At 38.1% G+C, this 20607-nt stretch overlaps 3 protein-coding genes across 3 annotated transcripts; 2 read left to right on the forward strand and 1 right to left on the reverse strand.

Moving 5' to 3' along the window:
- The first annotated feature begins 10057 nt into the window (after positions 1–10057).
- Positions 10058–11875, forward strand: LOC127074596 (altered inheritance of mitochondria protein 3-like). The gene is made up of 2 exons (XM_051015921.1): positions 10058–10664; positions 10749–11875. Exons 1-2 carry the CDS (start codon positions 10590–10592, stop codon positions 11820–11822), a joined length of 1149 nt encoding a protein of 382 aa, XP_050871878.1. The 5' UTR covers positions 10058–10589; the 3' UTR covers positions 11823–11875.
- A 2605-nt stretch (positions 11876–14480) lies between these two features.
- Positions 14481–14837, forward strand: LOC127136726 (uncharacterized). Its single transcript, XM_051063253.1, has one exon. The coding sequence runs from the start codon at positions 14481–14483 to the stop codon at positions 14835–14837; it is 357 nt and encodes a 118-aa protein (XP_050919210.1).
- A 2866-nt stretch (positions 14838–17703) lies between these two features.
- Positions 17704–18108, reverse strand: LOC127136728 (uncharacterized mitochondrial protein AtMg00860-like). Its single transcript, XM_051063254.1, has one exon. It carries the CDS (start codon positions 18106–18108, stop codon positions 17704–17706), a length of 405 nt encoding a protein of 134 aa, XP_050919211.1.
- Between the last annotated feature and the right edge of the window lie 2499 nt (positions 18109–20607).

Here is a 20607-nt window from a genome sequence, read left to right on the forward strand (position 1 = left end):
AACACTCACTTCACACCAATTGGCTTCTTTCCTTTCAGCAAATCAGCTAACTCTCAAGTACTTTTCTTCTCAATGGATTCCAGCTCCTCTTTATAGCATAAATCCACTTGGACCACTTAAGGCCTCGTTCGTATTAACGGGTTCAAATTCGGCCATAAGTGAAAAATGGACAAAATCACCATCATCATTGACTTCATTGTTATGGAACAACTCACAATCTTGGAGTCTTTAAGGCAAACCCCTTTCCTTTTTTGACCTTCTGACATTCCTTCATTTTGGGCTTCAACGACATGTTGTTCTTCCCTTCCTCCTTCCTCAAAATATGGAATTTCAAACCTGTAACCGATTACAACATTCTGGTAACTAGTTATAACTTGCATGTAACCGGTTATATTCTACTGGTAACCGGTTACGCCCTGCTGCACCTGCTTCTTTTCATCAATTACAATGTCCCAACTGATCATGATCCTCCTGTTTACAACATCAAACAGTTTGTAACCACCAGTAGTGTGATATCCAACAAGTATCATCACCTCTCCATTGTCATCCAACTTCTTTCTAATTTGACTTGGAACATGTCGGTATGCAATGGAACCAAAGACTCTCAAATGGTTCATATGTGGCTTGAAACGCGACCATGCTTCCTCTGGTGTTACATTTTCCAGCTTCTTTGTAGGGAACATATTCAACAAATAGACAGATGTGGATATTGCTTCTCCTCATAGCTCCTTCGACAAGTTCTTTCCCTTTAACATGCTTCTCACCATGTTCATGGTCGATTGATTCTTCCTTTCGGCCACACCACTTTATTATGGTGTATATGGTGGTACTTCTCATGTATAATCCCTTCTTGATCACAAAAACTCCCAAAGTCATTTGAGACGTATTCGCCTCCATCATTTGTTTTGAGCACTTTGAGCTTGTGGCCACTTTGCTTCTCAACCATGGACTTAAAATTCTTAAACACTTTGAATAACTCATTTTTTTCTCTTGATTAGGTATGTCCATAATTTTCTACTATGATCATCAATAAATGTGACAAAGTATTTATTGTCACAAATGAAATCTACTTGCATCGGTCCAACACATCTGAATACACCATCTCAAGGTGCTTCTTGGCTCTCCGATCTGTATCATTGCTGAATTTCCCTTTATGTTGCTTAGCTTGCACACATTATTCACAAATTTTAGTTAGTATTTTGATAGATGGAAGCCCCTTACTATTCCATTCTTTTGTAAATCTTTGAGATCTCTAAAATTGAGATACCCAAGACGATAATGCCACATTCACTTTTCACAACTTGTTGAAGTAGCAAGACATCTATGCTCCATAACCTTCAACTCAACCTTGAAGGTTATATTGGCATCCATAGGAGATTTAAAGACCAAAAAACCCTTTGCATCCAAAACGTGCAACCCCTTGTTTTCTATGTGAATCTTGTAACCCTTCTCAAATAATTGGCCAATACATAAAAGGTTTCATTTGATTCCTAGAATACAAAAGACATATTTGATCAAGGAATTTCCACCATCCCTCCTCATGATCAAAACATCAACGATACCGTCGGCCATAAGAGTGGTATCATCTGCGAACTTTACTTTATCCTTCATGGCACGATTGATTTTGGCAAACTAATCCTTTCTTCTTGTCATATGAGTTGAACAACCCGAGTTCAAATACCACTTTTCACTGCATTGAACTCTTTTCATACTCTCATGGTGTCTTCCTCTTCATGCAACCGGTTAATCGTATCATTAAACCAACCACAACTCAATGTTTCAACATTCTTTGAGTTGCTACAGCTGATGTCCCGTAATTATGTGTTGCTACAATTCGCTTCCGTGATTATTACCAAGAGTGTATTCTCTTCATCAAACTATTGTCTTGCAACCTTGGTTTTATCCCCTTGAGATTCCTTCTTGTTCAGATTCCATTCTTTCGCAAAATGACCGAACTGTTGACACTTGAAGCATTTCTCCTTGCTCTTGTCAAACGTCTTCCTTTCACCTCTAAAGTTGCCTTGACCATCATGTTTGTTGTAGTTTCTCTCACCCCTTTGACAAGTCGAATTATTTGAATTTTGGGACTCTTTTCCATGAAAATTCTGAAAATTCCTTTGTTATTCATAGGCCATTTTCCTTTCTCTCCTATTCTTCTCATTGAAACGAGCTTGCAAAGCGATCTCCGCCTTTGTGTTACCGTTATTCCTCTCCTCCACCCTTTTCTCATGAGCCTCGAGATAACTCTGTAGCTCCTTTTTGCTCATCGTCGTAAGATCATTAGACTCCTCAATCGCCACAATTATGTTGTCGAATATTGGTGTTAAAAAACACAAGATTTTAGCGACATACTACTCCGTAATGGTTTCTCAACATGCTTTCACTTGGTTCACCAACTGATTCATTCTTGTTGTAAAATCGTTGATTGTCTCCTTTTCCTCCATTTGAATCAATTCAAGTTGACATTTATGAGTTTGTAACCTCACCATTTTCTCCTTGTCAGCCCCTGCATAAACTTTCTCTAAGATATCCCATGCTTGCTTCGACGATTCACAATCACCAACTTTCTCAAAGTTATCGCTATCAACACATTGATGAATTAAGAACAACGCTTTGTAATCCTTCTTCTTCTCTTCTTTATACGTTGCTTGATGCGCTTCAGTTTCATTCTGAGCAAGAGGAGTAACACCATTCTTGATCACCTCAAGAACATCTTGGTAGCCAAACAACATCTTCATTTGCTTGCACCATTTGTCGTAATTCTTCGCATCAAGATTTGTAGGGATTCTTTCATTGGAAACAAAATTAATGTTGCACACTAGGTGTTTGTGGATCTGAACCAGGCTCTTGATGCCAAATGTTGGAACAAGCAACCACAAGATTGGTAAAACAAAGTTTGATAAATTTTGGATGTGGAGATTGAAAAAGGAGAATTGAGAGAGAGTGAGAGAGAATTTAGGGAGAGAAGTTATGATTTCATTAGCTTGGGTGAGAGTGCATCTTAAACACTTATATATGATATACAAAACAATTGGGACTTCAAATGACCAAGTACAATAGCAGAAAATACAAAAACTTGTGTTTGTAACCGGTTACAGCAAAACGTGTAACCGATGACACCTGATACTGAATAAAACAGAAATTAATCCAGCTTCAATGGTAACCGGTTACACCATTTTGGATAACCGATTACACCTTCGAAAATCATACTTTTTTGTTACTGAAATGCATATCAGACGCTTCTGTAATCGGTTACACGCCCGTGGTAATCAATTACAACACTTGAATTACTCATCAAACTTCAACAATGTTCAACATCATTGATCTTGATTAATTAGTTTCTAATAATTTGAATTTATGTTCTTTGCTCTTTTAATATTGCCCAAAGATGAAAAAAATACAAGAAAAATAGGTATAAATTGCGTGTTTAATATAAAAAGGTAAAGAGATAAAAAAAGAGAGTAGACACAAAGAGGTTATCGTCAATCTCTTCACATTTGAAATATTTTAGTTATAATTTTATTATTACAATTATTATTAAGATAAAATATTCTTTTTTATCACTTATCTTCATCAAAAATTCAAGAAAAAAAACCTAAATGCTTGCTTTAGCCAAGATTCAAACCCATATCATCTAGATTCCAAATAATATTTAATACCACTAAGCCACTTCACATTTAGTATTATAAAATTACGAACTAAAGATATATTTACATTTCCCTACCTTCAATTATTAATTTGCTGGTCTTAGCAAATAACTTGTTAGACACCACTGTATACATTTTCTTATTAAAATATAACCTAAGATAAGATGGTCAGACTAAAACTTGGATTCATTTCCCACATTGCCAAGAGATAAGAAGGCATAAAGCCAATAAATTGGCAAAACTCAAAACATAAATTTTTTTCCATCAAAAAATTAAAAGGCTCATCACCAAATACATCATAAATATTTTATTCTACTTTAAATTAATTAAACAAAGTATGCACATAAATAATTCTATGATCAACATTTATCTATAACTTGAAAATGCGTCCGTTGATTTGTTGAGTTGACTTGACGTTATATAAATTTGATCTAACTAATAACTTTCAAGACTGCATTCAGAATATGCAACATTGAGAAGTCATTTCTTTTGTTATATATATTGTTGTCACATGTGATTGCCAAAGTTTTGTAGGCAATATGTTAAAAAGGTGTTGCGACAAGATGCTGTCTCGAGTCTCGAAGTGCTTCATGAAAAAATATTGTAAATAATAAGTTAAGTAAGATATTCTAACATAATACAAAATATTTTGTCTCGAACTACTTATTTGACCGGCAAATATTAATGGAGTGAACCTTGCACTTTCAAAAAAAAAAAATTTCCTTTTTTATTTTCGAAGGTTCACTTATTTGAAAAGATTTATTATGAATCCGTTTTAACAATATTGAAATTCTTATTCATATCAGATTTAAATTTAATTAGATTTGTTTTGATCAAAATTCATAATCAATATTATGAAGATTGATATTTTGTGCGATTTTTAGAATCAAAATTTATAGTTTATTGGTCTTTTTATGTTAAAAAAAAATTGTTATTTAAGGAGGTGTTCTCTGTTGTGAAGATTTAGACCAGACATTGTGAAGCTACGCATTTTAGTTGTTAGTGAATCTTTATGTTTTGAGTTCTAATACTCTATTGTGGATTTTTTACTAATATAACCCAACTTTTTAAATTATTTCCCAAAATAACCCAAGTTTCAAAAAATTTCCCAATCTACCCCACCTTTAATAGGGAGGCGCCAATTGGATTGGCGCCCCCTCTTAAAAATTACAAGGAGGCGCCAATTGGATTGGCTAGGGCACCTGCCCTAGCCAATCCAATTGGCGCCTGTGTGTATTTTTTAAGAGGGGGCGCCAATCCAATTGGCGACTCCCTTAAAAAGCCTCAAATGAAAAAACTTCCAACATGAAAGTTGTAGATCTTTTCAAAACAATGAATTTGGATATAAATTTTGCAACATTTGGATTTTTTTTGAGAAAGTTATGGGCAGTTGAAGTTGGACTTCTGAGTTTTTCAACTGTTGTCTGACCCATAATGTCTTGTATTATTTCATGTGTTTCTTTTAGAGTTATGAAATTTTGTCCAACATAACATTTGAAGTAGACATCTTAAATTTTCCAATGCACTTGGTCCCACCTCAAAATAATTAAAAATGAGTGAGTTATGTCCCTGCGAACTTGACCCAAAATTAGGGTTTCTGTCAGAATGACCTATAATGTTCTGAAATTAATGATGAGCTTCCAAGTTTCAAATGGATTTTTGATGAACATGAAAGTTGTTCATATGGCGACTTTTGTTAAAACTTGAATGGGGGCGCCAATTGGATTGGCTAGGGCAGGTGCCCTAGCTTAGGGTAGGTGCCCTAGCCAATCAAATTGGCGCCTATGTGTATGTTTTAAAAGGAGGCGCCAACTCAATTGCCGAGTCCATCATAAAATGCCTTTTTTGTATTATAAATAGATGCGTTGTGTGACCTATTGTTCCACAACTCAAATAATCATTTGGCTATCATGTTTGGTGTTCGTCGCCGATACGGTAAGGTGATTTATGCGAGAGACAAACCTCAATTGGTGATGCTGTTTTGGAACATCACCACGTTAGATCAACTGAAGAGGGAGCTGGTTCGATGGTTAGACGGGAAGATACCAGAAGGGGAAAAAATCAGAAGTATTGAGAGACTTGACAGTATCTTTGGTTGGGTGCGAATGAGGACTGATAAGGATGCTAGGGAAATGATGTTCGGTCGAGACGACATTAATTTGATTGTTGTAATCAGTTAGAATTATTTATGTTTTCAGATATTTTGTACTGATGTTGGTTATGAAACTCGTTGTAACAAGAACTTAATGATATATAATGATTGATTGTTACAGAAATACAATGTTACAAAAAGCATAAGATGTAGATACAATGTTACAAATAGCTTAAGATCTAGATATCATATTACAATAAGCTTAAGATCTAGATGATGCTCCTAGATTGGGACAGTTGTTTTTGTTGTGTCCTGGTTGACGACAGATACTACATAATCTTATCATTTTATCTGTGGAATCCATCTCTGTTCTTATACGTGTGCTGTTTGGTCTTCCTTTCTTCTTTCTACGCATCTCTTCATTGTGCCAAACAATATCTCCTTCATATGGAGGCCAGTAATCCTCCATTGGTAGTACTGAAAAGCCTCGACTATATACATTCATGATGGTGTTGGCCTTGTACACATCAGATAAATAGGTGTTAGCGTCTTGACGAGTATAAGCGCATGCTGCAATGACATGGGAGCAAGGTATGCGGAAGGCCTGAAATTTTCCACAATCGCACCAACTTGTGTTTAGTCTAACAGCGTAGGCTAAATTTGGTCTCCCCTCGCTGTTGCCCATTGTTTCCTGGACGCTGAAATTTTGTCTATGACGGTCAAACACTGTTACAGCGTGTGTCGTAGCTTTGATGCTCTCCTCTTTCATGACCTTCATGCAACATTCACTGAATACTTGTCCAGACATTAACACTGCACTCCATCTTTCGCCTCTGGTTGCGAACATAGAAGCCAACCTATAATAGGTTGATCTTACCAAGGCGGTTATCGGCAGGTTTCGAATTCCTTTGAAAACCCCGTTCATGCATTCCACAATGTTTGTTGTCATGTGGCCCCATCGACAACCACCGTCAAATGCTCTTGTCCACTGCTCTACTGGGATGTTATTTATCCATCTCCCCGCATCTTCATTAGACAGTCGAATCTCATCACGATAATATTGAAAAGACGGTTGAGTTAAAGCATACCCAGCATTCACCACCTTCTTGCGAAGATTCTTATCTTTTATAGCACGCATGAAGTTTTGTGCTATGTGTCTGATACAGTAGACATGTGTAGAAGGAGGATCATGCCATCCGTTTTCATGGTTGTTGTAGGCACTTTCGATGGCAGCATGTCTATCAGAAATCAGACATAGATTGGCTTGTGGTGCGACATGCGTTCTGAGATGTCGAAGAAAGAAACCCCATCCAGCAGCTGTTTCACCTTCAACAAGAGCAAAGGCAACGGGAAATACATTGTTGTTACCGTCTTGTGCAACTGCCATGAGCAACGTACCCTTGTATTTTCCGTATAACCAAGTGCCATCAATTTGCAGGAGAGGTTTGCAGAATGCGAAACCTTTGATGCAAGGGTCAAATGCCCAAAAGAGACGGTGGAATATTCTATTACCTGTAGCACAGGTTCCGTCTGGCATCATTGCTGGCACTGTCTCCAGAATTGCCACGGTTCCTGGGACATAAGTTTTTAGTGCCCATAAAAATCGTGGTAATTCTTTGAATGAGTCCTCCCAGTTGCCGAAAACCTGCTCAACAGCCTTTGTCCTCGCAATCCATGCTTTCTTGTAAGATGGAGTATAATTATATGTTGTTCGGATATGTGATATAATTATACTCACCTTCACTGATGGGTCTTTGTTTACCAATGGCAGAATGTCTCGACAAATCAATGCTGTGCTCAGTTGACGGTGATCTTGTGCAACGGTTGTTGCGACGCAACTGTGTGGTGGGTCTATTGAAGCGATCTCCCAAGAGTCATTTCTCTTCTTGTAAGATGCAGCCAAACGAAACTTACATAGCATGTTACAACATTCAATAACATACCTTCTTGAATCAGTGCGTTTAACCGTAAAGTCAACAAAGTTGTTCATGTGGTATTTTTTGATTGCCAAGACACATTCCTCTTTGGTACGAAACATGTCTCCCACCTTTAATTCTCCTACTGGTCTCGGATACGGATTGTAGAAGACACTGTCGGACATTTCATCATCGTGAAGATCCATATTTGTCATATGTTGAGGAGGAATATAGACATGAGTAGGAGGTATTGGTGGTGGTTGAGCCTCATCTTCATCGTCGTTATTCAGGATGTGATCAACCTGTATCTCAGTCTCCTCTTCTTCTTCATCAACAACGTCGACCTCTACTTCTGCTTCTGGGTTGAGTTCATCTGAGCATTGTGCATCATCTGCATCATCTCCACCAGCTGGATCCTGATATGTTACTTGAGACTATTGAGACGGTATACATGGTTGTAGAGTAATGTACAACTCGATAGAATCCATGCCTGAATGTTCATGACTAAGAAACATGCTTTGCACATCTTCATCGTCTCGTATCTTTAGGGGGAAAAACTTGCATTGACCATTCTCAAAAAATATAGGATTCTGATATGTCATCCTTGACACAATACCTCCCTGTATAAAGGATTGTATTCTTTTTTTGAAATGCAAAAAGGTTGCATTTCTCTTCATCGAAACTCTAATGGTATCAGTGTTTCTAAAACAAAAACCATGAAGCTCAGACTCAAAAGTTTCACCGTTGCAGTGAACGTTGATACTGTATAATGATGAAGATGACATTTTGGAGATGAAAAGTATTTTGCAAGTGCAGATGAAAGTGAGTGAAGATGAAAAGTATTTTGGAGATGAAAAGTATTTTGCAAGTGCAGATGAATGTGATAGTAAGACACTTAAATAGATGGTATTAATGTCTCACATTGAAGCTAGTCTGAGATACCGTGTCAAGCATGCAAGTAATTTCAGAGATGATGTGTCTGTCATGCAAGACAGTGTGACTTGATGTGTCAAGCATGCTAGCTAGTTCAGAGATGAGGTGTCTGTCATGCAAGACAGTGTGACTTGATGTGTCAAGCATGCTAGCTAGTTCAGAGATGAGGTGTCTGTCATGCAAGACAGTGTGAGTTGATGTGTCAAGCATGATAGGTAGTCAAGAGTTGATGTGTCTGTCATGCAAGCTATCAAGTAGGTAGTCATCAACATACAGGAGACAAGACAGACACGTGTCGGACACCTAAGACGGTCAGAGATGAGGTGTCAATCCTGCAAGACAGTGTGACTTGATGTGTCAAGCATGCTAGCTAGTAAGAAGGTAGTCATCAGCATACAGGAGACAAGACAGACACGTGTCGGACACCTAAGACGGTCAGAGATGATGTGTCAATCCTGCAAGACAGTGTGAGTTGATGTGTCAGCCAGGCAAGCTATCAAGAAGGTAGTCATCAGCATACAGGAGACAAGACAGACACGTGTCGGACACCTAAGATGGTCAGAGATGATGTGTCAATCATGCAAGCCATCCATAAGTGAATTGTTCAGCATGCAGGAGACAGCAATGCCACGTGTTGAGCATGCAAAGGGTGGCGCCAATTGGATTGGCGCCTACCTTTAGGACTTGCACATGGTCGCCAATTTGAATGGCGCCCCCCTTAGTCAGTCCTTGAAACCAAGCATTCAGAACTAGGCTTGCATGCATGTGCCCTAGGGTGTCGCCAATTTGAATGGCGCCCCCTCCTAAATAATGTACATGGTCGCCAAATGAGGTGGAGACACCATGCAAACACAATTTTTCATGCACTCATCCATTTGCCTATAAATTGATCCACTCCTTCACCAATTCTTCCACACCAACATTCTCACTACTTCATCTACATTTCTCACTACTTCATCTACATTACTTCTGTTACAATTTCATCTTCTACAAAATCTTCCATTTTCATCTACACCAACTCCCCAACAATATGTCTTTACTCACAATGGGCGAAGCACACAGAGGAACAGTTGCAAACATCGCGACATACGTAAGTATTTTCTTATACTTCTTTTTTATGTTTCATCTCCACCAACCCCATTTTATTTTGAAATACCGACTTAGTCAAATGTTACATTATTTCTATTATAGGATGTCTCAAGGTTTCGCACTCGAGTTCACGAATTTGTCCACATGGACCCGTTGATTCAACCTTATGTTGAACTTGCCGGTTTTGGTCACCTTAGCAAAATTATGTCTTGGTCTATAGATAACAAATTCATTCTCGCCTTATACGAAAGATGGAGGCCAGAGACACACACATTTTGGTTTCCAACTGGTGAGTGTACCGTGACGTTAGAAGACGTCTACATGCTTTTAGGACTACGAATTGAAGGCAAAGCTGTTAATGGTAAGACCAACTTTCCAAATTCAATTTGCATGGAGCTTTTAAACGTTGATTTGTTAGATGATAATGCTAGGGGACAAGGTATACTACTTTCACGCCTAAAGTCATATTATAATAGTTTTTATTTAGATGAGCATTCTACCGAAGAAGCTCGAATCATTAAAACTAGGTGTTACATTATGTTGTTACTAGGATCCTTTTTATTTCCCGAAGGTAGTGGTTCTAGCATGCATATTATGTACTTACCTTTACTTAGACAAATAGATAGAATAGGTAGTTATAGTTGGGGATCCGCATGTCTAGCCTATCTCTATAGTTCTTTGTGCAAAAACTGCCACAAAGATACTTCTACATTTTCTGGATGTGCTGTTTTGCTACAAGCATGGGGATGGTCAAGACTACCGTCTCTAGCACCGGTCAATAGCAACCCCTTCACTTTTCCATATGCAAAAAAGTAAGTTGTTTAAATTGCTATATCTTTACTTCCTTCCTTACAGTTTATTACCCATAACTAATTTATTTTAACTTTTTGGTGTAGATGGTCGGCACGCGGTATGAATTACAGCAGATGTCCGAGACACTGTATTACTCAATATCGCAACCTGTTGGATCACCTTCGACCGGCAGACGTAAGCAAAATAATTACATTATTTCTTCATATTATATTCACTTTTTCTACATTCATTTAAATCCTATTGTCTTTAACATTTCAGTTCATTTGGCGTCCATACCTTAATATGGATCATGAGCATCAGATCAACCCTGAAGACGCAGCCGTATGGACAACATGCACACCAATAATACGGTTCACAACAGTGGAGCTGCACAACACCGATCGTGTGAAGCTGCAGTTTGGTATGGTCCAGAATATCCCAGATCCCCCAGCTAGCCTAGGAGAATGGCATATGCGTAAAGTGAACGACCAATGGAACTTCAACCCTTGGCAACAATTCGCAAGATCAGAGTGTCGCAAGTGGAAGCACCGTCATGACCATGTCTTAACTGACGCAGTCATGCCAAATGAGGTAAAACCAAGTCGTACTTATATGGCTTGGTATAGATCAGTTGGATTTCAATTCATCGCCGATGATATGTACCTCTACGACCCACGCCAGACAACTTACACACAAGAAGCCTCAACATCTAACCCCCAACAACATTCTCAGCCCAATTACTCACAACCACCTATCCGACAAACTTTCCGTTCCACAAACACACAAACATACAACCAAAACATGCCATTCACCCAACCCCAAAACCAAGAACATCCCCCATACCACCACCAACAAATGGACCATCAACCTTCGACCGAACATCGCTTCGCACCCACACCATCACCCTACCAAAGTCGCCTTACCCAAAACACTAACCGCCCCATCACCTACCGTAGCCAAGAACCCCAAACATCACAATACCAAAACATCCCACAACCATATCTCTTCCAAACACCCCAACAACCTTTCCAACCTTTCCTAGACCCATCATTGTCACCCATGTCCCCCTTCAACCGTCTTGGTCGCCCATCCATGAGTCAACCACACCCCAACTTCTCTGGCATGGGTCATGAGCTCAGCTACGCCGGTACACCATCATTGAATACTGAAGACTATGCTGAGTTGGCTGCATACCTCAACGGATCTTCTCCTGTAGGCGGTAATGACGCTCCTGGACCATCAGATGAACAAACACCGGTTCAGAATCGTCAACGTGGGTTAGGGCCAAGGGTTAGGATAGCTAGGGGATGTGGGACCGGAGGTCGGTTAGGTGATCCCGGTCATCACCATTAGGATTCATTGTGTAAAATCCAAATTTTATTAATATCAATTCGTATTATGTCAAATTTATCTTTGTGTATTCTCCAAACATTAAGTTTCTTTCATAATTCTAAAATAAACACATATCATAAAACAAAAATTTATCGGTCAAAAACCCTAATTCAAGGACTTGTTATTGTTATGTTGAAGGGCTTGAAGTTGGTCCCTTTTGGCAAAGTTCACATACACTTGTTTTGACAGAAACCCTAATTTTGGGTCAAGTTCGCAGGGACATAACTCACTCATTTTTAATTATTTTGACGTGGGACCAAGTGCATTGGAAAATTTAAGATGTCTACTTCAAATGTTATGTTGGACAAAAATTCATATTCCTAAAAGAAACACATGCAATAATACAAAACATTACGACTCAGATAACAGTTATAATGTCAAATAGTCCAAGTTCAGGTGCCCATACCTTTCTCATAATCATCAAATGATGCAAACCTTTACTCCAAATTCATTATCTTGAAAAGATATACAACTTTTATGTTGAAGGTTTTGTCATTTGAGGCTTTTATCATTCATACTAAAGGGCTTGAAGTTGGTCCCTTTTGGCAAAGTTCACATACACTTGTTTTGACAGAAACCCTAATTTTGGGTCAAGTTCGCAGGGACATAACTCACTCATTTTTAATTATTTTGAGGTGGGACCAAGTGCATTGGAAAATTTAATATGTCTACTTCAAATGTTATGTTGGACAAAATTTCATAACTCTAAAAGAAACACATGAAATAATACAAGACATTATAGGTCAGACAACAGTTGAAAAACTCAGAAGTCCAACTTCAACTGCCCATAACTTTCTCAAAAAAAATCCAAATGTTGCAAAATTTATATCCAAATTCATTGTTTTGAAAAGATCTACAACTTTCATGTTGGAAGTTTTTTCATTTGAGGCTTTTTTAAGGGAGTCGCCAATTGGATTGGCGCCCCCTCTTAAAAAATACACACAGGCGCCAATTGGATTGGCTAGGGCAGGTGCCCTAGCCAATCCAATTGGCGCCTCCTTGTAATTTTTAAGAGGGGGCGCCAATCCAATTGGCGCCTCCCTATTAAAGGTGGGGTAGATTGGGAAATTTTTTGAAACTTGGGTTATTTTGGGAAATAATTTAAAAAGTTGGGTTATATTAGTAAAAAATCCCTCTATTGTTATGTTATCTTTCTAAGTAATGAGAATAGAGTATTTGTGTTATAATTGTAATTCATCATTTCATAGATATTTGTTTTATACAAATATTTGAGGAGTGTTTGAGTGAAAGTGAAAGGGATCATAGATTAAGGAAGAATCTAAATAGAAGTTTACGGATAGTATTAAAAAAATATACTAAACTGAAAAGGTTTATATAAAACCGTCATTGACTATTAAAAATGAATTTCATTTCATTAACTGATGTCCCTCACCAAACGAATTAACAATTACTTGTAATATTTACTTTACACATTTATTTATTTTTGTTACTTAACCTTATTGTCATACACATTGTTTCAATATTCCGCTAGACATTTTTTTAAGCAATTGTGTTTAACATCTTATCACCACTAAAACAGAATTTCATATATTATATTTGTCATAAGAAAAAAAAAACAAGAGAACATGTGACATTTTAAATCAACATAAAAATTGTGTGCATAATAATGGGCTGCTCGACTGCTGATTTGGAGATGACTAGCATGTTTGGTTTAGCTTTTCACCAATCAAACTCACGGTCAAATGCCACTCTGCCGTGATTTTCTAGAAGCTCCAAAAGGTAGCTTCTGTGTAAACGTGAAAAGCTACCGTGATTTTTTAAAATTCAACGTTAAACCAAACATACTAGACATTTGCTTACAACATACTCCACATTTTGATTTCTTTGTTAGAAGTTCTTTTGTAAAAAAACCTTTAGCAAAGTGGTCAAATATGTACAACACATGAAATCCAACAATACAGTCAAAGTGGGTCCACATAAATGGTAGGAATGTTCTTTTTTCTCTTTCAAGTTTGTTTTTTTAGTTGGCAAGAGATTGTCTCAAATCACACAATCACGCTGTTGCAAAACCCTGGGAAAAATTCAAGGAAGGAATTGACTACATCAATACATTATACCAACGTTCATCATGAACAAGTCTTAGTTATTTAGAATATTGACAAAGTTGCCGTTAGAAATAAATTAAGACATTATTAGATACTTTAATTGTATTCTTAGTTGCACCTGTCCACTCTCAGAATTCTTTTCGAATGTGTAATGTGATTGTGAAGAAGATTTGGATATCACCAAAATACATAAAGTCTTTCATGCTATTATATATAAATAAAAAGAAAGAGTTCCATCATTTTATGGTACCTTCGTGGCAATGTATATATAGCTGAAGAGTTAACGGCATATATCTATATTTTTTGAGTATTTGTGAAGATGGTTGAAAAAGTCAACATAACTCTCACAATTAGTTCTGTTTGCAAATCACAAAACTATTGTATTAAATATTCAAACATGTTACATTATTTCGAATAAAAAAAACCATTATGGTCCAAACTTGACCATGTAGAAGCATATATAAATCCATCCATTATGTTGTTCTTCTTCAAGATATCTCACCAACAAACACTTTTCTCTTCATTTCTTCACACATTTAACATGTTTAGATCCATGAGTAGAGGTTTTGGAACTGGGAGGTATGAGAGGTTGGGGAAGGAATCTGCAACCACAGCACTTTTGCATGAGGAGTTCAAGAGAAGTACAACCATGCCTTCTAAATCATCTAATTCTTCAACAAAAATGGCTTTAGGTTCAACTTTTAGGGATATAAAGCTACAAAGAAACCCTACAAAGAAGGGTAATAGTAGTAGTAGTAAGAAGAAGAGTCATCCACTCTTCAACTTCTTGGATTTTCCTAGGAAAAAGAAAACAACAGCTAGGCCTGAATTTGCAAGGTATATTGAGTATCTCAAAGAAGGAGGCATGTGGGATTTCAATTCCAATAAACCAGTTATCTATTACAACTGATATACAGTTTGCTTGCTTTGGATTAAAATTTGAACTTTGTATACTGAATGTTATTGGTATTTTGTGTTAGAAATTCGTATACTAATGTTAGTCTTAGTGTCGTATTTCATAGGTATTCAATAAAATGTGATGGAATTAAGCACAATCATATTGATTTAGTTAATATAGATTTATCTAAACAATTTTATTATATCTGCTGGGAAGATAACAGTAGCATAAGTTATTATTATGAACTTGGAAAATCAGTTACGTGAATGTGAAAACTTAATTAATTTGGAATTTTAAGTGCAAGTCTTCTTATAGAAGAAGTTAGTTCACCGCATGATAATTATCATGTACTAGCTCTAAGTCTAGCAAATCCTATAACTAACTCTAACCACTTTCTAACTGAATTAGTTAATCATTAACATTGGCTTATGTTTCTAGTATATTCTCATTGCTTTCCTTACAAGTAATTGAATCCTTGTTGCTTGGTTTTTAAGTAACTAGATCATTTTGTAATAGATCATCATAAGTTGAGGATCGGTAGAGCATCGTCAACTGATAGGGTCCTAGGTATCAAATAAAATTGTTATTTCGAGTATAACAAAATTCCAGAGGGAAAAAGAATAATTTTGTAAGGTTGTAATTCATTGCCTTTTCATTTCATTCAAGATGGCTATTTAAAGAGCCTTGATTTGCTACAATAGTGGATCTTGTTACAGGTGTATAAAAACAAAATAAAAGGATAAGATCCTTAATGCAAGGTGGCTACAACTAAGAATAGTATTATGAGCTACAATTCTCTAGAATATTCCTAGCTAACTTCATGAGCTGTCATCAATTCATTTCCTAGAGTATTCTTCCAACCATTTGGGCTCTTTTCTAACTCTTTTCCCCCTAGTGGACTGAGACCCACTGTCATTGGGTCCAATTGTAGATATTGGGCCTTGCAGATTTGTATCATTGCCAACCTCATCAGAGAGAACCTTGTCCTCAAGGTTCAGGTTTGGGTAGTTTTTAACCAAAGTGGTGTAATCTTCCCATGTTGCCTCTAGAGCGGGTAATCCGACCCACTGAACCAGAAGTTGAGTAATAGGACCGATTGGAGAATGAATGGTACGACGTACCAAAACCTGGGATGGTTGTAATTGAACCATCGTTCCCGTAATAGCAGTATCGAGCGGTGGTGTGTTGAGAGGAGGGGAACCATGAAATGGCTTCAGTTTGGAAACATGGAAAACGGGATGTACGCAAGATTCCGGTGGCAACATCAATTCATAAGCAACTGTACCAATTACTCTTTTGATTTGGTATGGGCCAAAAAATCGTTTAGCCAATTTGGGAGATGTCCGATCTCGGAGTGACGATTGGCGATAAGGTTGTAGCTTCAGCCACACCCACTCTCCTTCCGTAAATGTTCGCTCCTGCCTATGTGAGTCAGCTTGGGAACGCATGCGAAGCTGTGCTTTGGTAAGATTTTCTTTGATGATATTCAGCATGCTTTGTCTCTGTGAAAGGAGTTCATCTACCCCTGTAACATGAGATGTTCCTGTAATATATGAATGAATGTTTGGTGGGGGGCGCCCATATAGAGCTTCAAAGGGCGTGCATTTGATGGCGGATTGGTATGATGAATTATACCAAAATTCAGCTAGTGGTAGAAAATTCACCCATTTTTGGGGGGAATCACTCGTAAAACACCGTAGAAACGTTTCCAGGATGCGATTGGTGACTTCGCTTTGTCCGTCAGTTTAAGGGTGATAGTCGCTCGAGAATGATAAGGTAGTACCACTAATTTTGAACAATTCTTTCCAGAATCGACTTGTAAACACCCTATCTCTATCACTCACAATTGATTTTGGCATTCCATGTAACTTGTAGATCTCAACAATGAAAATTGGAGCTATGCTTGCAGCAGTGAATTTTGGGGGCAGTGGAAGGAAATGGGGATACTTGGAGAATCTATCAACAATGACCTAGATTACTGTTTTGCCATGAGAGGAAGGTAGGTGAGTGATGAAGTCCATGGTTATGTCTTCCCACACTTGATTGGGTATGGGCAGTGGTTGTAACAAGCCAAAGGGTTTCTGAGTTGAGTATTTGTGTTGTTGGCAAACTCGACATTTTTTTATCCATTCTTTCACTTCTTGAGCCATGTGTGGCCATGAAAATGATGTTGTTAACCTAGCTAGAGTTTCTCTACCACTGGAATGGTCGCCGATTGGAGAAGAGTGAAATTCAGTGAGTAGTTTTTCTCTAAGGTCACATTCTGCAGGAATAAAAAGACGACCTTGATAGTAGACTAATCCATTCTGAACACTGAATTTTGATGCAGGGTCAATGGTGGCTTGAAATTTTTGTAGTAGTGCGACACCAATTGGGTCTGATGAATAAAAGGATTTTAAGTGGTCAATGAGGCTAGGAATCTTGGAGGATATGGTGTTGATTAGTAGTTCAGCTGCATGATGTTTTCGAGAGAGGGCATCCGCTACTACATTTTGCGACCGAGTGTGTAGATGATTTCATAGTTAAACCCCAACAGTTTGGTGAGTCATTTATGCTGGGCTGGTGTTTGAATGGTTTGGGTGAGTAAGGCTTTGAGGCTTTTTTGGTCGGTGAAAATTCTAAAGTGTCTCCCTAACAGGTAATGTCTCCACTTCTTGATTGCAGTAGTAATAACAAACATTTCTCTTTCATATGTTGAGGTATGTTGCATTTTTGTGCAGAGTTTTTGACTAAAGAAGGCAATAGGATGGATATTTTGAGATAAAACAACACCAACAGTTGTGCCTGAAGCGTCAATGGTAACGTCAAATGGTACATCGAAATTAGGGATGCCTAATACTGGAAGATGGGTCATTGTATCTTTTAGTGACTCAAAGGCTTATTGGGATTGCTCTGACCAAGTGAAGGCATTCTTTTTCAGTAGCTCTGTCAAGGGTGCAGCAATGGCAGCGTAATGGCGGACAAAGCGACGGTAAAATCCCGTGAGCCCCAAGAATCCACGGAGATGAGTAATGGAAGTTGGTGAGGGCCACTCTTGAATGGCTTTCAATTTTTCTGGGTCGGCAGCAACCCCGTTAGCAGATATAAGGTGTCCCAAGTAAGCTATGTTATTCACACCAAATTCACACTTTGAATACTTAGCAAATAATTTGTGCTCTGTCAAAATGGCTAAGACTTGAGTTAAATGTTCCAGGTGTGTTTCCCAATTGCGGTTGTAAATTAAGATGTCGTCGAAGAAGATAAGCATAAATTTGCAAAGAAATTTGTTGAAGATAGTGTTCATAGTGGACTGAAAAGTTGTCGATGCATTGGATAAACCAAATGGCATAACAAGGAACTCGAAGTGGCCATCAATAGTGCGGAGCACTGTTTTGAAGGTATCCTCTGATGCAACCAATTATTTGATGATATCCAGATCTTAGATCAAGTTTAGAAAAAACGGTGGCACCATGAAGCTCGTCCAACAACTCATCTATTGTTGGTATGGGAAACCGTTCTTTGATTGTGATGGAGTTTAAGGCACGGTAGTCAATGCAGAAACGCCAACTCTTATCTTTTTTCTTAACAAGAAGCATGGGTGAGGAAAAAAGGCTAGTGCTAGGTTTTATGATTCCCGTGTTGAGCATTTCTTGTATCATGTTAGTCATAATGGTTTTCTGGTATTGTGGGTAGCGGTAAGGTTTGATATTGATGGGTTGTGAGTTTGGATTGAGATGTATATGGTGATTTTGAGGGCGGTGTGGGGGTAGGTTTTATGGAGTAGAAAAAACAGTAACATATGTGTTTAGGAGTTTGGAAATTTATGGGTTTGAGGTAGTGAAGTTTGGGGTGTTGTTTTGTATCTTTGTGTTGGGTGTTTCAAGGGTGGTCATGGTCATGGTGTGGATAGAATGAATTGCATCAGTAAACAAGAATTTGCAAAACTAAGAAAAAGAGGAAGAAGAAGGAGAGTTAGAAACCATACATGTCGGCGTGATCGGTTGGCCGTTATGGGTGAATTGGATAAAGGGAGTGGAATAGTTTGAAAGAAAAGTTCCTAATGTTTGGAGCCATTGAACACCTAGGACCAAATCTGCACCATGAACCGGTAGTATGTAGCAAGGAATGTGAAATGTTTGTTTGGCCAAAATGACCGGTACTTCCGCACAAGCACCTTCGCAAGTGATGGATTGACCATTACCGACGATCACAGAAAATGGTGGTATCATATTAACAGGTAACTCTAAAAACTCGGTTATTCTGGGTTGTAATATATTACGGGAGTTTCCTGAGTCAATTAAAACTGTTACTTCCATCTGTTGAATATGGCCTTTAAGTCGTAATGTTTTCGGAGACGGTGGCCCTTTTAAGGCAGTTGGGGAAAGATGAAAGTGCTCACCAGTTGGTGATTTAGTGTCATTCGACAGGGAGGGTGAGTTTTCTGTGTGGTTTTCTTGTTCTATATTAGTTTCGACTTCATCATTTGTGTTTGTTGTGTCATCTGATAGAAGTAATAAGAACTGTTTTTTTGTGCAGTGATGACCAGGATGAAATCATTCATCACAGTTAAAACAGAGTCCTTTTGATCTCCTTTCATGTTGTTCAGCAACTGTTAAGCGTTTCACAGGGTGAGGTAGAGGTGTCAGGTTGGTAGGTGCACCTAAAATGGAGGGAAGGTTTTGGGTAGTAGTCTTGGTATTGTTTCTGGGTTGTTTAGTGAAGTGAGGTTTAGAGTCATTAATTTTGGCTTCAACTAGTTTGGCAAAGTCTATGGCGTGGTACAAGGTTGTGGGTTTCAATATTGATAGCTCTCTTGCTATTTCCGGTTTTAGCCCAGATAAAAAACAGTTTAACAAGGAGGTTGGGGAAAGGCCAACAACTCTGTTAGACACTAGTTCAAAGTGTTGTTGAAAATCCAAAACAGAACCTGTTTGTTTGAGTTTGTAAAGTGCTACTTCGTGGTTATCATATGACGACGGTCTGAAACGTGTTTCAAGAGCTATAATAAAAGCATCCCAGGTTGTGAGCAAGTTGTTGGAGTGTAGCCATTTGAACCACACTAAAGCAGGGCCTTGGAGGAAAAAGGGAATGATAATGAGGCGTTGGGCTGGGGAAGTTGCGGTGAGAAGAAAATAGCTCTCAGCTTGAAAGATCCACTCCAAGGGATTTGTTCCATCAAAAGATGAAAGGCATATTTTCGGAGTTTTCACAGGTGGTGGCGGTATGGACGAGGAAGCGAGAGTGTTGTTTTGAGGGGAAGAGGAAGCCACATGTTCTTTTATGAGGAGAGGTAGTTGTCTGGTGAGAAAAGTTTGGAATTGTTATTGTTGTTTGGTGACAGAATCAATGCTCTGCTGCATTTCTCGCAGCTGGACAGAGATGTCATCAGGTGGGCGTTCTTGTCGAGGAGGCATAGTGACAGATAAAAGCACCAATGATAGGGTCTTAGGTATCAAATAAAGTTATTATTTCGAGTATAACAAAACTCCAGAGGGAAAAAGAATAATTTTGTAAGGTTATAATTCATTGCCTTTTCATTTCATTCAAGATGGCTATTTAAAGAGCCTTGATTTGCTACAATAGTGGATCTTGCTACAGGTGTACACAGATCCTTTAATTTAGATAAAAACAAAATAAAAGGATAAGATCCTTAATGCAAGGTGGCTACAGCTAAGAATAGTACTATGAGCTACAATTCTCTAGAATATTCCTAGCTAACTTCATGAGATGTCATCAATTCATTTCCTAGAGTATTCTTCCAACCATTTGGGCTCTTTTCTAACTCTTTTCCCCTAGTGGAGTG

This window comes from Lathyrus oleraceus, chromosome 4 (assembly GCF_024323335.1).
Source record: "Lathyrus oleraceus cultivar Zhongwan6 chromosome 4, CAAS_Psat_ZW6_1.0, whole genome shotgun sequence".
NCBI lineage: Eukaryota > Viridiplantae > Streptophyta > Magnoliopsida > Fabales > Fabaceae > Lathyrus > Lathyrus oleraceus.